Here is a 16,205-nt window from a genome sequence, read left to right as displayed (position 1 = left end):
ACTGGAGAGTGAAAAATCTGGTGCAGCTGTGCATGGTTGCCAATCAGCTTCTAACTTCATCTTGTTCAATTAAGCTTTGACAAAAAAATGGAAGCTGATTGGTTTCTATGTAGAGCTGCACCAGATTTTTTTTTGTTTTTTGTACCAACCTAGTAGATGGCCTTTGCATTTTTTGTTTAGTTTTGGTCTCATGGCCTGCTTCCATGTTTGCTTTTTAATTGGTTTTCATATTCTGGAAGGTTTTAAGCACTCATTTTATCAGCCAAAAAGCTTTTTTGGATATACTATTTTGTTTTTCTAAATATTTTATTGCATATAGATATTACTTTATGGCTTACACTTGAAGCTTTTTTTTGGTATGTAGTATTTACTAAGTTTTTATTGATGTTTTTTTTCCATTGGGAAGATCTCTCACTCTTTTGGTGTCACTGAGGCACACAGTATGGGGAAATCTCTCCAGTGGAGTCATGGAGAGCAGTACAAACCTGATAGAAGTTTTAATCCCTCTTTGATTGATTGGAAACTTGGTGTATGGATCATGTTTTTATTTCTACCATGCTTCAGATTTTTTTTCTTTACTTAGTGAAATGCATCAAAATACAAAACATGACATTGCATAAAGATTGGGTGTAGGTAGGCCTTTGTAAGAATTCTTCATTAAGAGAATGACTTGAAGTAATAGATTTTTATATCATGGATGTTTTAATATCATCCTGAAGGTTTTCAGTCATTTAGATTGTGGGGAATTTAGAGATAATAGGGCAGCAAAGGGAATTCTTTTGGTTTAAATACCAAAAGAATTCCCTTCCTTCAGAGGGACTGAAGAAGCCAATAATAGCCAGCAAGTCTCGTTGCGGGAATTTACCAAAACTGAGGAGACAGGTTCTAAAGCAGCTGTGAATGGCAACCAATGAGCGTGTTCAGCTAAGCTTTGAAAAAAAAAGATGGAAGCTGATCGGTTGTCATGCCCAGCTTCTCCAGGCTCTGTCTGCTCCAGTTTTGGGTTTGGGTTACTATCACCTGTTTGAGTGGAAGGTGCTTGGTGAGAATGTTTTTTGGTTTAGCAGGTTGTCAGCTATTTGAACTTGTAGCTGTACTGGCTGGGTGCTAACAATTTTTAAACTTTTTAAAGCGGTAGTAAACTGGAAAAAAAAAATTCACCTGCAAGGCAAAGTTATAATGTGCTAGTATGCATTGCATGCTAGCACATTATGTGAACCTTACCTTAAAACGAAGCCCTCCAGTGGTGCGCTTATCACTGCTGACAGAGCTTTCCTCTTTACCCGGTCTTCCTTCTGGGTTCACGGGCTTTACTTTAAATGGCTGAGCCATTATGACATCACTCCCATGCATGGGAGTCACTGTTTATGGCACACTGCTCTGAAGGAACAGCACGGGTATGCAGTTCCTTCAAAGCGCATGCGCCGGCTGCTACACAAGTAAATATCTCCTAAATGGTGCAAGTTTTGGAGATATTTACAGTATCTACAACGCCTCTGCCAAAAAACGCTGATTAAAGCCTATGTGTGCATGGGCACATAGGATAACATGCTGGGGAGTGTAGAAAAAAACGCCAAAAGCCAAAAACAGCAGCTGTGAAAACGTCCAGTGTGCATGAGGACTTAAAGGCATATTTTAAACTCAGCATTTAGAGGCAGAAAAAAAACCCTTCTGGTTTGTGTTTTTATTAGAGTTTTCTGGCAGAAAAAAATACTAAACTCTCCTAAACACACTTATACATTAGAAAAAAGCTATATATGAGCGTTTTTTTTTTTCTCTGCCAGGGGAACTGGCGTTTTAAGTCTAGTGTGCATGGGACCTCAAGTAGTCCTTATCACTTATTTGGTAATACTTATTCAGTACTTTTCCAAGGAATATTAAAATATATTTATGTATACTTGGTGATGTCAGCTAGATTGTCTGTGGTACAATAACTGGTTCTGTTTCCTCAGAGTGTAATCCTGCACATAGTTATAAATGTGGAGACGGACGATGTATAGCATTACGATGGGTGTGTGATGGAGACCACGACTGTGCCGATAAGTCAGATGAAGTCAACTGTAGTAAGCTTTTTCTCCATGTTAAAATAAGTGAAAATTAGTTGAAATACATGGGCCCAAAAATGGGATTATTGAGGGAAAAGATGCTGCTCAAACCAGCCCAACATTGGAGTGTTGGCCTCAACCGTTGCTCTGGCCACGACCCCTGATGCATTTCACCGTACCCAGTGGGACTTGGTTAGAGAGGTGACCTCTCAGACCAAGCCCGGCGGGCTGGATGAAACATTTCGGGGGCGTGGCCAGAGCAATGTCTGAGGCCAACACTGTAACTTTGGGATGGGTTGAGGGGCGCCTTTCCCTCAATGCTCCCATTGTTTCAACTGTTATTTAAATGTATTTTTGCACCATTGTAATTTTTAAATTGCATTTTTTATGCTTGCATAATCAACATTAATGAGCATTAGGAGATTAAATTCCATAGCATAAGTGCACTATGTAAAGGAAGCAGACCTGGGAATTTTGGGAAGGGATGGGTTAAAAAAATGTCCCCTTAATTGCAGGCAAAAAACTAAATACACAGCTGAGATTAAATACATAAAAAAGTTGTTTTACATGCCAAAGAATTTGTATTTCTTATTATTCAATCCTTAGATTTATACAGCTTTACCACAAAGCACAATCTATCTGGAATAGCAGCAGGATGTCTGATTTTCCTCTTCCCTCCCCCAGTCTGTGACTGGACATTAAAAAAGGAGAAGCAAAAGACTAATTAGCTCATCTCTCTTACACTCCTGCTCTCCCCTTCTATCAGCATGTTCCTTGTTAGCATATGAGCACTGCAGAATACCTGATTGGTTCCTTGTGCTGCTTCTCCCTTGGCCTCTATGAGCTTTGCTGTTGCATGATGTATCAATAACTCGCTTGTTGCCATTTTTTTTTTTGTTCAGGAAAATATGACTCTCTCAATTTCTTTTTTTTTAGGGGGGATTGGTTATTTTTAATGGGAGTTTTTAGTTTTTTTCTCCCCCCCCCCCATGAAGTGTTCCCTGGTCTTAAAATTTCTCAAATCCTATAGTCCCCACATACAGTGGCAAGTTCTCCCACTTAAAAAGATGAGAGAGGCCTGTAATTGGCATCATAGGTAGACCTCAACTATGAGAGACAAAATGAGAAAAAAATCCAGACAATCACATTGGCTGATTTGGAAAGAATTTATTTGCAAATTATGATGGAAAATAAGTATTTGGTCACCTACAAACAAGCAAGATTTCTGGCTCTCACAGACCTGTACCTTCTTTAAGAGGCACCTCTGTCCTGCACTCATTACCTGTATCAATGGCACCTGTTTGAACTTGTTATCAGTATAAAAGACACTTGTCCACAACCTCAAACAGTCACACTCCAAACTCCACTATGGTGAAGACCAGAGAGCTGTCGAAGGACACCAGAAACAAAATTGTAGACCTGCACCAGGCTGGGAAGACTGAATCTGCAATAGGCAAGCAGCTTGGTGTGAACAAATCAACTGTGGGAGCAATAATTAGAAAATGGAAGACATACAAGACCACTGATAATCTCCCTCAATCTGGGGCTCCACACAAGATCTCATCCCGTGGGGTCAAAATGATCACAAGAACGGTAAGCAAAAATCCCAGGACCACATGGGGGGACCTAGTGAATGACCTGCAGAGAGCTGGGATAAACGTAACAAAGGCTACCACCAGTAACACACTACACCGCCAGGGACTCAGATCCTGCAGTGCCAGACGTGTCCCCCTGCTTAAGCCAGTACATGTCCAGGCCCGTCTGAAGTTTGCTAGAGAGCATTTGGATGATCCAGAAGAGGATTGGGAGAATGTCATATGGTCAGATGAAACCAAAATAGAACTGTTTGGTAGAAACACAACTCGTCGTGTTTGGAGGAGAGAGAATGCTGAGTTGCATCCAAAGAACACCATACCTACTGTGACGCATGGGGGTGGCAACATCATGCTTTGGGGCTGTTTCTCCGCAAAGGGACCAGGATGACTGATCCATGTACAGGACAGAATGAATGGGGCCATGTATCGTGTGATTTTGAGTGCAAACCTCCTTCCATCAGCAAGGGCATTGAAGATGAAACGTGGCTGGGTCTTCCAACATGACAATGATCCCAAATATACTGCCCGGGCAACGAAGGAGTGGCTTTGTAAGAAGCATTTCAAGGTACTGGAGTGGCCTAGCCAGTCTCCAGATCTCAACCCCATAGAAAACCTTTGGAGGGAGTTGAAAGTCCGTGTTGCCTAGCGACAGCCCCAAAACAGCACTGCTCTAGAGGAGATCTGCATGGAGGAATGGGCCAACATACCAGCATCAGTGTGTGCCAACCTTGTGAAGACTTACAGGAAACGTTTGAGATATGTGTCGAATCCTGACTCCGTTAACCATCATAACTTGCAGCTAGCCATTAGGGAAGCCCTTCTTTTGCACACGGAGGCAACTAGAAAGGCATTGCTTCATTAGAAGCAATGCATTTTCAAACAAGGGTACAAATCTTGGTGTCTAGTGGCTTGGTTGGCTAGGGAACAGACTCCTATGACAAACGTTACCCTCATTCATGCTGCGGATGGATCTGTGATCCTTGACCCAGTCTCGTTTAATCACCATTTTACTGAATACTCTGCAGCCTTATATTCCTCCAAAGTTACCCATACTTCACTGGAGTTGTCCCAGTATCTGGATTTTGTTGATCTATTGTCTCTTTATCTGGGCCAGAGCAAAAAATTGGAGGACCCTATTTCTTTGGAAGAGATCCAGCAGGCAGTTGGTGCTCTCCAGTCTGGTAAAACACCAGCTACCCTGTTGAGTTTTACAAAACTTATATTGATCATCTGACTCCTTGTTTCCATCACTTTTTTTAGTGCTCTACAGGTGACAGGAAATTTGCCCCTCTCTATGCTGGAGGCAGTGATAGTGGTGATTTTAAAGCCTGGAAAGGATCTGACACAGTGTTCCTCTTACCGTCCAATTGAATGCAGACGCAAAAATCTTTGCTAAGGTGTTTGCTGGGAGACTGTGTTCGGTTATTTCTACATTAGTGCATAATGATCAGACAGGCTTCATGCCGGATAAAGGCCGGATAAAGGCCCAGGTGTCGTGCTGTCCCTTGTTTCCAAAAAGCTATTCGACTCAGTCTAATGGGACTACCTGTGGGAGGCTCTAAGGCGTTTTGGATTTGGCCCCAGTTTCATCTCATGGGTCAAGTGCCTATACAACTCACCATATGCAAGAGTCCATGCTAATCATGCTCTATCCCCCTTTTGCTCTCCACAGAGGCACTTGACTGGGCTGTTCCCTTTTCGGCAAGGTCTTTTTGCCCAGGCAATCGAGCCCTTGGCCTGTCTGATCCTCTCCTCTAAGACCTTGTGAGGGCTTCCTGTGGGTGACTGGGAAAACCGGGTTTCCTTGTACGCAGATGACACTCTTTTATACCTAGAGGACTGTGATCTGTCTCTTAAAGCACCGCTTGACATTATCGATCGCTTCGGCCATTATTCAGGAGTGCACATAAACTGGGAAAAATCAATAGTATTTCATCTTGTGTTGGGAACTCTACCTTTCATTCCTTTTGCCCCTATAAAATCAGTCTCCAAATTTAAATATTTAGGTGTGGTGGTTCAGTGTGACCTAAGTATGCTTCAGACAATCTCCTTCCCCTGTTGTAACATCTGCAGACTAAATGTAGTGCCTGGTCCTCCCTACCTATTAGCACCTTTTGGCCGAGTAAATGTTTCTGAAATTATTTTTTTACCTAAATTTCTCAATTGTTTTTGCCAAACTCCTATACAGATTCCACAATCCTTTTTTCGTTGTGTGCATGGTATTGTCTCTGTGTTTCTCTGGGCTGGGGGAGCTCCTAGACTTTCCAGATCTACCTTACATTTACCAATCAATCGAGGTGGCCTGGCGCTGCCTAAGCTCCTACTGTACTATTGGGCGGCTGTCTTAGTTACGGTGCGCTGGTGGTTCTCTCAGCCTAGGGACAACGCGGTGGTGATCCTAAAAGCAGCTATACTGGGCTCTTTTGCAGAGCTCAGTAATCTTGTTTTAGGGGGGCCAAAGTCTAACCCGGCCATCACTACCCCTATGCAGACGACCCTGACTGTATGGAGGCAGGCTAGGGTTCAATATGGCATACATACCACCTACTCCCCCTACACACCACTGTAGGGCAACCCTACACTTCCTCATCTGCACAATTCACTGGATCCTGCTGTGTGGGCTGGGTATGGCATTAAGATATTGTGACACATCATGCCTCGGGGTGTCTTTGTCTCCTTTGATGAGCTCAAACAGGCTTACGGCCTGCCTAACCAGATGTTTTTCTGGTTTCTACAATTGTGCTATGCGATTGTGGCTCAATTCCCATCTTCCCCTACTATACAAACTGACCGCTTAGAAACTTTGTTGATAGAGGAAGACCTGCCTAAACCTTTGTCCTCTATCCACTCCTTGCTATCCCCTCTGACTACCCCTAGAATAGAGTCCCTCTATAGTTAATAGCACGTGGACCACCCGTGCTTGACGGAAGAAGACTGGGAGGACTTCCTTTTGCAATATCTTCCTACTATGATCTCTGCCAGAGATCGCTTTATACAGTTGAACTGTATCCATAGAGTATTCTATACTTCTCAGCAACTGGCTGCAATTTATCCTGGCAGAACGGTGGCATGTCCCCGCTGTGATATCGTTGAGGGCACGTTTAACCATATGTTTTGGTTATGTTCAAGGCTGCGTCCCTTTTGGACTGGGGTATTGGACACTATCAATGCAGTTGGTAACCTGTCTGTTCCTATGGACCCACTGATACTGCTATTGGGACTTACTGATCTTGTGGAGGCACCTCAACATAATAAGCTGTTTGTCTTCTCTACTTATTACACTAGATGAGAAATTTTGATAAGATAGAGGCTGCCAACCCCACCTACGGTGTCTGGTTGGAAGGCAGCAATTAATGGTGCTCTTCCTCTCTATAAACTTACTTACATAAGCCGCAACTGTTTTGTAGCAGCCGAACAATGTGTTGCTACCTCTACCGCCTAATCTCCTTGTCTTTCCCTTTTCCCTACTCCCCCCCCACTCGCTCCTACCCCCCCCCCCATCCCCCCCTTTCCCTTTTCCTCCTCTTCTCACCTGTTGCTTCCCTTCCCCTACTGGAACTCGAATTTCCTGGTTGACTAGCTTGCTCTGGTTGTGTCTTGAGTGGAACACAGAACTTTATCAGGATGCTGTTGTAGGACTCTTTTGTTTTCGGATATTAATGTATTCTGTTTACCTTGTCGTATATTGCCTGCTTGATTAGGTTTAATGTACCTCTGTTTGTCTGTACCACTGTACATCTTCAAAAAAAGCAACTGTTTAAAAAAAAAAAAAAATGTATTCAGAACTGAAATAATTTGTGCCCTTTATACATGTATGGAGTTCAGGTTTAAGACTCCATATAATATGGGAGGATTATTAATGAGAATGAAAATAATACCACATAGATAATTATTATTCCTAAATATTAAGGATTGATAAACAATAAATTAATTATTAAGTATTGATCTAACAGGTAATGAAGGATGGTATTGAGGAGTAAGCTGTGTTTTAACACTTTTCTTGTGGCAGAAACCTATTTTAATAAGTTTAACACCCCATAAGCGGGACCAGCATAAAAAAAAATAAGTTGATTTATATGTTGATATGGGTATGCAACATCAAATTTGCTATTACACATTTCCATTACATTTCAGTTAAGTGTTGTCAGGAAATGTGCGCAGAGCAATAAATAAGTGGGGGAAATGCACATTAAGTTGCAAACTCAGGTGAATTTGATACGTCTAATTGAGGCCAACATTGAGAAATGTGCCCCAAAAAGTCATATAAAAAGCCATATAATGAGCACAAACATAATATACCAGATCACATAAAGACCAAATAACCATTCATTATTGCTTTAAAATTTGTATGCTTTTCCCTTCCACCTGCTTGTACTGTATGTGTGCCGCTCATCATTGATTTTTAACACAGTCCCCATTGGCTTTTTCTTACATACTTTCATTTAAATATACTGTTGTCCTCAATGACTAAAGAGGATATAAAGCCACTATTTGTGCAACAAATGCCTTTTCAAGACCAGATATTAACTTTCAAAAGTGGCATGGACATCGTCATAGTGCTGCTCATAGCCAAAGCAGGGAACACAGTTGTTTAAGTTACCAAGTAAGGGCAGATACAAGACCAGCCACGCTGCATAAGCTGAATGAACAGCAGTGGCTGGTCTTTATTACAGGAAACTCCTGCAAAGAGGCAAAATTCAGGAATTGTTTATGCTGGATTACTGTACAGATCCAGAATAAATACACAAAGTATACCAAGATTCCAGTAAGAATATGCATGGCGCTTGTATGTAGACAATATCTGTATAGTCCAGAATTCAGTTTTAATTTACTTTTTACTTTTTTAATTTTAACTACAATAATAAATACAATAATAAAACACATTATTTTGATCAGTCAATGAAATCCTTCATATATCTCATACATAAACGTTCAGCTCTCCAGGTGCTTATTTATAATAAAATTGGGCAATAGTTAATATTTTTTAATCCTTATAAGCTCAGTAGCAGCTTAAACATAGCAGATAAGAAAACAAAGAAAAAATGCAAGAAGATTTTGCGCAGAACATAATTAGAGCATACAGGTAATAAATACACAGCAGACAATTATGGTTAAGCAGTTTCCCCTTTGATGCCCCCTGTAGTTTCCCAAGATAATAGTAACATCAAATCAAACAATATCTTGCTCAAATACAAAACAGAGATATTCTTTGTTATTTTGAATGTCTTTGGGGTTTGCATTGTTTTCCATATACAGTATTTAGACAGAACACAATTAATAGAACGGGAATTATGCAAAATGAAAAATGAATATACTACTTGTTTGTAGCAATTATATATTATCATTTTAAGGCAGCTAATGATTGGATGAGATTGTGAAACAGATCAATTAACTATATCTATTTACATTTTTTCATAGCTTGTCATAGTCAGGGTCTAACGGAGTGCAAGAATGGACAGTGTATTCCTAGTGCCTTCCGCTGTGATGGAGATAATGACTGTAAAGATGGCAGTGATGAAGAAAACTGCACTGAGCACAAAGGTTAGGAGGAAACAGTATCTTTTTATATAATTCTCTGTTCTTCTTCATCTTTATCTATATTCCAATCACTTGTGTTAGGTACGTGTAATTCTTCTTCAAACTAACCCTAAAACTCATAATACTGCCATGGTTTCCCATAATTTCTCGTACACATTTCAAAATTGTTATTAACAGTTCTAAGAATTGGCAAAGATCATGCCTTGAGGTTGATTTACTAACATTAGAGCGCAAAAACAGCTTCCAGGTTTTTTTTTGTCAAAGCTCAAAGTTGAAAGTTGAAGTTAGAAGCTGGTTGGCTACCATGCACAACTTTCACTCTCTAGTTTTAGCAAATCAACCCCCATATCTTCATACGGTGTGTCCAATCGACTTTTTTATTTGAGATGCTCAGAAAAGATCCAGTCTCAACTAAGCGTATTCAAAATCATAAATATAATAATATTATTTGCCCCCCTAATGTAATTCAGAGGTCTCCCTTTTGAGTTCCACAATTGCAAGGCTTCTGGCTGTTAATCACAGCTGTCATAGACAGCTTAGGGGTCTATAATGAGATCAGAATGGTTTTTGATCATGTGATCATGTCAGCTATGGCAAAGTGATCACATGCTAGCTAGATGCTTTGCTGAGAAATTAGAAGCCTTATTCTGCATTTGAAGGCTGCCTCCTGCAGTGATATCTATCTTGCATCTACCATGCATGTTTATGTCATTAAACATTTGTCAGCAAACAATAAAAAAACAAGTTTCTTTCTAATTAAAACAGCATTGCAAATTAAAATCATTTATGTCCTTAAAAATGTATAAAAATTATTTAGGTGTGCAAACACTGGTTATGAAAGGGTTAACTAACCCCCACAGCCCACTTCCACTCCATAGCTGCATACTTCTGTCCAGAGACTTTACACCGCAGATTATTATTCACAACAGCAGCGTTCATTTATTTAGTTATACACGGCAAAAACATGTTGCATCTGAATTGGGAACTATTGAAAGGAATGATAGGGGACCATATCCAAGAATTTTCTGATGAAAATAGTATCATTAGCAGTAATCAATATGGATTTAGGAAAGACCATACTTGCCAGACCAACCTTTTAACATTCTATGAGGACGTAAGTTGTAATTTGGATAGAGGAAGGCTTGTAGATGTAGTGGATCTAGATTTCACAAATTCATTTGACACAGTGCCTCATAAACTCTTAAAGTGATTTTAATGGCTTTTTATTTTTTTAAGTAAAAATAACAAACATGTCTATACTTATCTGCTGTGTGCAGTGGTTTTGCACAGAGCAGCCTGGATCCTCCTCTTCTTGGATCACTGCCAGCACTCCTGGCCCCTCTCTCCTGTCAGGTGCCCCCATAGCAAGCTGCTTGCTATGGGGGCACCTGCTGCTCCATGTGTCCATTCATACACGGAGTAGGCCCCGTCTGCCCCCTCTCTTTTCTCATTGGCTCACTGGCTGTGATTGACTGGGGGGGGATGCTTCACAGAGAAGGTTTTTTTACCTACATGCATAGAATGCATGAAGGTAAAAAACCTTGAGCCTTTACAAGCCCTATAATTTACAAATTAAGATTTTTTGGCATTGATGAAATCATATGTACTTGGTTAGAAAACTGGTTGCAGGAGTGTGTGAAGGTAGTGATTAATGGCATATTTTCTGAATGGGCTGGAGTTGTGAGTGTATCCCAGGGCTCTGTCCTGGCACCAGTTCTGTTCAACTTGTTCATAAACAATAGTGAGGTTGGAATAAATAGTTTAATTTCAGTGTTTGCTGACAATAAAAGCTAAGCATGGCAATAATTTCCAGTGGGATATAGCAACTTTATAAAAAAAAAGGTGTAGTTAAACTAGAGGGGTAGGCAGCTAAGTGTTAGATGAAGCTTATTGTAGATAAATTTAAAGTATTGCACTTGGGAACTAAAAATATGAATTCAAGTTACTTGCTAGAGGGAGAACCTCTGGGGAAATCGAAGATAGAAGGGATCTGGGGGTTCTAGTAGATAACAGACTAATCAATAGCATCAAATGCCAAGCTGCAGCAAACAAGGCCAGCAGATTATAAGTATGCTTTAAAAATGGTATCTACTCAAGAGATAAAACTAAAATTCTTCCAATTTACAAAACTCTGGTTCGGCCTCATGTTGAGTATGCCGTCCAGTTTCAGTCACTATCCCTGAGGAAGGATGTGCCAGGGTTGGAAAGAGTCCAGTGTCTACAAAGCTAATAAGGGGGCTGGAGGATATGAATTATGAGAAACAGCTACAAACATTAAATGTATTCTCCCTGAAGAAGAGATGAATAAAGAGGGGATATGATCATAATATACAAATCTTTGAATGGTGACTCTGGCATTGGAAGGAAACATTTATGTAAGAGCTCTAAAGAGGACACATATGTGGAACTCCCTTCCACGGTTGGTGGTATCAGCAGGGAGTGTAGATAAATTTTAAAAACTTTTAGATACATTTCTTTGTAAACACATTGTACAGGGATACTGAAAATGGTAGTTACATACACACAGACACAAACACTCAGTTTGAATTGGATGGAATGGTGCCTTTATTCAACTTTGCTAATTATGAACTGCTCTTTTCTTCTGCATAGATTATTTCAAGACCCTGAGAGAACCCACTTATTTGCACCTTGCATAGTATAGCTACAATCTGTGTTTTATATATTGCTTGCAATTCAGTATGGTGTATCGGCATGCTGTATATTAATGGACTTTCTTTGCACAGGTCACCCATGCCAAGATGGTGATTCCAAGTGTGCTTTGGCAGGCTGCTCTGAACCATGCACCAATGACACAAACTGTGAAATACCTCAAAACAAAACCAACTGCAGTATGTACATTTCATTTTACTACCATTACCTTCAAGTATAGTTGAGGGCAAACAACAAATCCAGGATTGAAATAAATATATTTATACTGTTTTGCCTGCTAAATTATTTTTGATTTTGGTAGGCCACTCTTTTGATCTGTTTGTTTTTTCTAGTCTCTAAGGCTACTCTTCTCCTTCCTTATGTATTATTATTACTACCAAATTTAGGTATATTGCTGCCTTGTTCAGCTCCCTTGTTGATTGGACTAAGTTAATGATTTTGATTCACTGTCCACCACTGAGGAGGTGGAGAGAAGATGCAGGAAGACAAATTGTTTAATTAGGAACTTTGGATTAATTAGAGAACCATGTATGCTTTCAAATCTTCATTCAAAAGAGGAAAGGTTACTTGTTGCTCGGTGGTGAAGTTTATTCTTTAGAGGCAGTCGTTGAAATAACATTATTCTCTGTGTGCTGGGCACACCCATGCCTACACTTGAGTACTTAAAGGGCATGTGTATCTTTGGAAGATGGAATGGGTACAGAGGTAAGTATTGAACCAGGTCAGCTTCTTGGGGTGAGGGTAAGCATTAAAGTTACAGTAGTCCTTTAAGGCTTTTCTCCTGTCCCAGGTGGAAACATGGGCAAGGAACTATATTATTAAAGGGATTCACTGCAATTTGGCACCTACTGTAACCCAACCCTGCAACCGGAACATAACCATAATCATAACATATCTAGAAGATTAAAAAAATATATTTTTTTACTTAAGATGCCTACACCACAGAATAGGCTGTATTAGAGGGCAAGATTCAAAGACACCTTAACCTGGGCATGTCAAACTCAGGTGAAATTGTGGGCAAAAATGAAAGGACTACATTTCTAAAAGGCCATATTATGACTCCAGTGGACTACATTATCTCTATTGAAGGCCATATTATCTCTACTGAGGGCCGCACTGCACTTTACCTCAGAAATAGATGGCTTCTCAGAATTTAACGTTTAGTAAATTGCAAAATACAATATTTAACCACCAAAGAAGGAGCGATACAAATTCCCTAAAGTATTTAGTTGCAAAATTACATAAGAAAGTATGACTTATTAAGTGCCTTAACTCAGGTTTTGTTTCTGTAATTTAACTCTAATAGCAACATCATTAATGGATTAAGCCATTATAGCCCTATCCACACAGCTGGGTTATGAGTTTGCTTGGTCTGCTGGCTGACACTCACATGTGAGTTAGGTGGCCAAAGACAGTACAGATTAATCAGACTTGAACGTATGATCCAAATATCAAATGATGTCTAATTATGTCATTCACTGGAGTCTTCCTAATCAGAGCACAGGAGAGGGAAAAGGGGAGCCACATATAGGCATTAGGCAAGATTGTGAAACTTGCCTGATTCTTTTAGTTTCCCCAACAACTCCCATATGAGGTATCTTACACTGCTCCATATACACTATATCGCCAAAAGTATTGGGACACCTCTCCAAATAATTGGATTCAGGTGTTCCAATCACCTCCATAGCTACAGGTGGATAAAATCAAGCCACACATACAAAGAATAGGTGCTGCAACCCTCATAGCATGTTTTCCATAAGGAGTAGATATGTCACTGTGCGACTCCTGCAGTTTCCATCCTCTGAACCAGTAAATCCAGTCATATAGGATCGGCAACTAGGTGATATAAAATCAAGCACCTAGGCATGCAGACTGCTTCTACAAACATTTGTGAAAGAATGGGTCGCTCCTAGGAGCTCAGTGAATTCCAGCGTGGTACCGTGGTAGGTTGCCATCTGTGCAATAAGTCCATCCATGAAATTTCCTTGTTACTCAATATTCCACACACAACTGTTAGTGGTATTATAACAAAGTGAAAGCAACTGGGAACAACAGCAACTCACCCACGAAGTGGTAGGCAACGGGGAGAGTGTGCAGACGTCACCAACTGACTGGCCTTCAGATTAGCACCACAACAGTGCGTAGAGAGCTTCATGGAATGGGTTTCCATGACTGAGCAGCTGCATCCAAGCCTTACATCACCAAATGCAATGCAAAGCATCAGATGCAGTGGTGTAAAGCACGCCACCACTGGACTCTAGAACAGTGGAGAAGTGTTCTCTGGAGTGACGAATCACACTTCTCTGTCTGGCAATCCAGTGGATGTGTCTGGATTTGGCAGCTGCCTGCATTGTGCCAAGTGTGAAGTTTGGTGGAGGGGGGATTATGGTGTGGGGTTGTTTTTCAGGGGTTGGGCTTGGTCCCTTTGTTCTAGTGAAGGGAACTCTTAAGGCATCAGCATACCAAGAAATGTTGGACAATTTCATGCTCCCAACTTTGTGAGAACAGTTTGGGAATGTCCACTTCCTGTTCCAACACGACTGCACACCAGTGCACACAGCAAGGTCCATAAAGACATTGATGAGCGAGTTTGGGGTGGAGGAACTTGAATAGCCTGCAGTCGTGTCCTGACCTCAACCCAATAGAACACCTTTGGGATGAATTAGAGCAGAGTCTGCGAGCCAGGTCTCCTCCCCCGACATCAGTGCCTGACCTCACAAATGTGCTTCTGGAAGAATGGTCAAACATTTCCATAGACACACTCCTAAACCTTGTGGACAGCCTTCCCAGAAGAGTTGAAGCTGTTATAGCTACAAAGGGTGGGCCAACTCAATGTTGAACCCTACGGACTAAGACTGAGATGCCAGTAAAGTTCATGTGCGTGTAAAGGTAGGCATCCCAATACATTTGGCAATCTAGTGTTTATGAGGTACCTTTCAACAAAATGCCAGAACAGGAGACTGCCATCTAATATCTGTAGGCACCTGTCAGTAGGGGTATGTTTTCCCTGGAATAATGCTGTCAGAGGGTGCCCAAAACGACAACTAAGAACTCCCTGCAGGGAGGCTAGGCAAGAACTTTCAATGTTGCTAATAAAAATGGCAGTTTCATGTAACTGTATACTCACATGGTAATAAGAAAAAAAAAACATTTTCTGCCTCTTGCTTGACCCCACATTATCTAACCCTCTCACTTTCCTAAACTACCAATACATGGCTAATAAATGTTCAGAGGGAACTCCTTTAAATATGATGGTAAACTGCTTCTTGTTATAAAAACAATATTTCTGTTAAATAGGCATTTCCTGTTCCCAATAGGCAAGTATTAAATGACACTTCTGCGTTCTTTTACAAATGGATCCTGACCATTTGATTTACTGCCCTCTTGTAAACTACACACGCTTGAGTTATGCAATAGCACTGAGTACTGAGTCACTCATGAAAGAAAGCAGTTGTACAGATTTAGGATAGAAATCTCCAGCCGTGAAAATAACATGGTTCCTGGGACCTTTCCTCCTCCAGGGACTGGAACCATCTGCAGAAACAGCTGTGACACAGAACATAAAGGTGGCTTTCCTAGAAGTTACACATATTCACTGCATCTGCAAATTGTGACTAGCGCAAATAAACTTTGTTCTAAAGCATATGAGGCTGGGGATTATTATAGCAAAAGTTCATCATTAAAACATTTTCTACTTCTAATTGCTTACTGTGTTTACTGTATACCGAATTACCTTTCTTTCCCTTCTTCACAGTTTTTGGGGTTTTGAGTGACTCCGCCCACTTTTTTACATTTTGCTGTTTGCTATTGTGGATTGGATGACAGAAAAAAGTGGTTGCTGAAAACTCCTATACCAGATTGTGACATCCAGGCATGCATAGTCTGCCACATAAATTACCTCTAAAGAGAGGCAATGCAATCAAAGAGGATTTATTTAAAATTGATAAGAGTTTCTCTTCAATTAAAAAATGGACCGATGTACAGATCTTCATTAAGTGGCCTACCTAGCACTAAGCAGTCTAATGTAAAGTGAAGCTGTGGTTAGGATATGGATATTCAAGTGGAAAATAAGCTTTCAAGCAAGCCTTCACTGATCACTGTAGCTGTGGAACAATTCATAATGAAAGTTCACAGCAGAAGCACTAAAGTCAGGTTCTCATCTGTTTCTTGTCAGCTTTATTTTCTCCCTGTCTCCCTTCTGTCTGTATTGACTTTGCAGCCTTCTAAACACAAATTAACTTTTTTAACTCTAGAACCCAACTTCAGTGCATCTGCTGTTTTGGGAATTAGTTGCTCCACAATGCCTGCAGGTACAGAGGCCAGTGAGTTTAAAAAAACTGATTTACTGCTTGTTAAG

The 16,205-nt window shown here is 40.6% G+C and overlaps 1 protein-coding gene across 2 annotated transcripts in view; it reads left to right on the top strand.

Moving 5' to 3' along the window:
- The window catches only part of CORIN (corin, serine peptidase), a 329,820-nt gene that overhangs the window by 243,834 nt on the left and 69,781 nt on the right, over positions 1 to 16,205 (top strand). For both annotated transcript variants that reach the window (XM_089657303.1, XM_089657302.1), the window contains 3 exons: positions 1,953 to 2,063; positions 9,059 to 9,181; positions 11,923 to 12,027. In XM_089657303.1, coding sequence (XP_089513429.1) covers positions 1,953 to 2,063; positions 9,059 to 9,181; positions 11,923 to 12,027 — 339 coding nt within the window. The remainder of the gene's footprint in view (positions 1 to 1,952; positions 2,064 to 9,058; positions 9,182 to 11,922; positions 12,028 to 16,205) is intronic.

The sequence above is a fragment of the Staurois parvus genome, unplaced genomic scaffold (genome assembly GCF_062004578.1).
Source record: "Staurois parvus isolate SC_StPar_1 unplaced genomic scaffold, SC_StPar_1.0 ptg000980l, whole genome shotgun sequence".
NCBI lineage: Eukaryota > Metazoa > Chordata > Amphibia > Anura > Ranidae > Staurois > Staurois parvus.
Note: the sequence above shows the minus strand (reverse complement) of the source record. Positions and strands in the feature narration are given on the sequence as shown.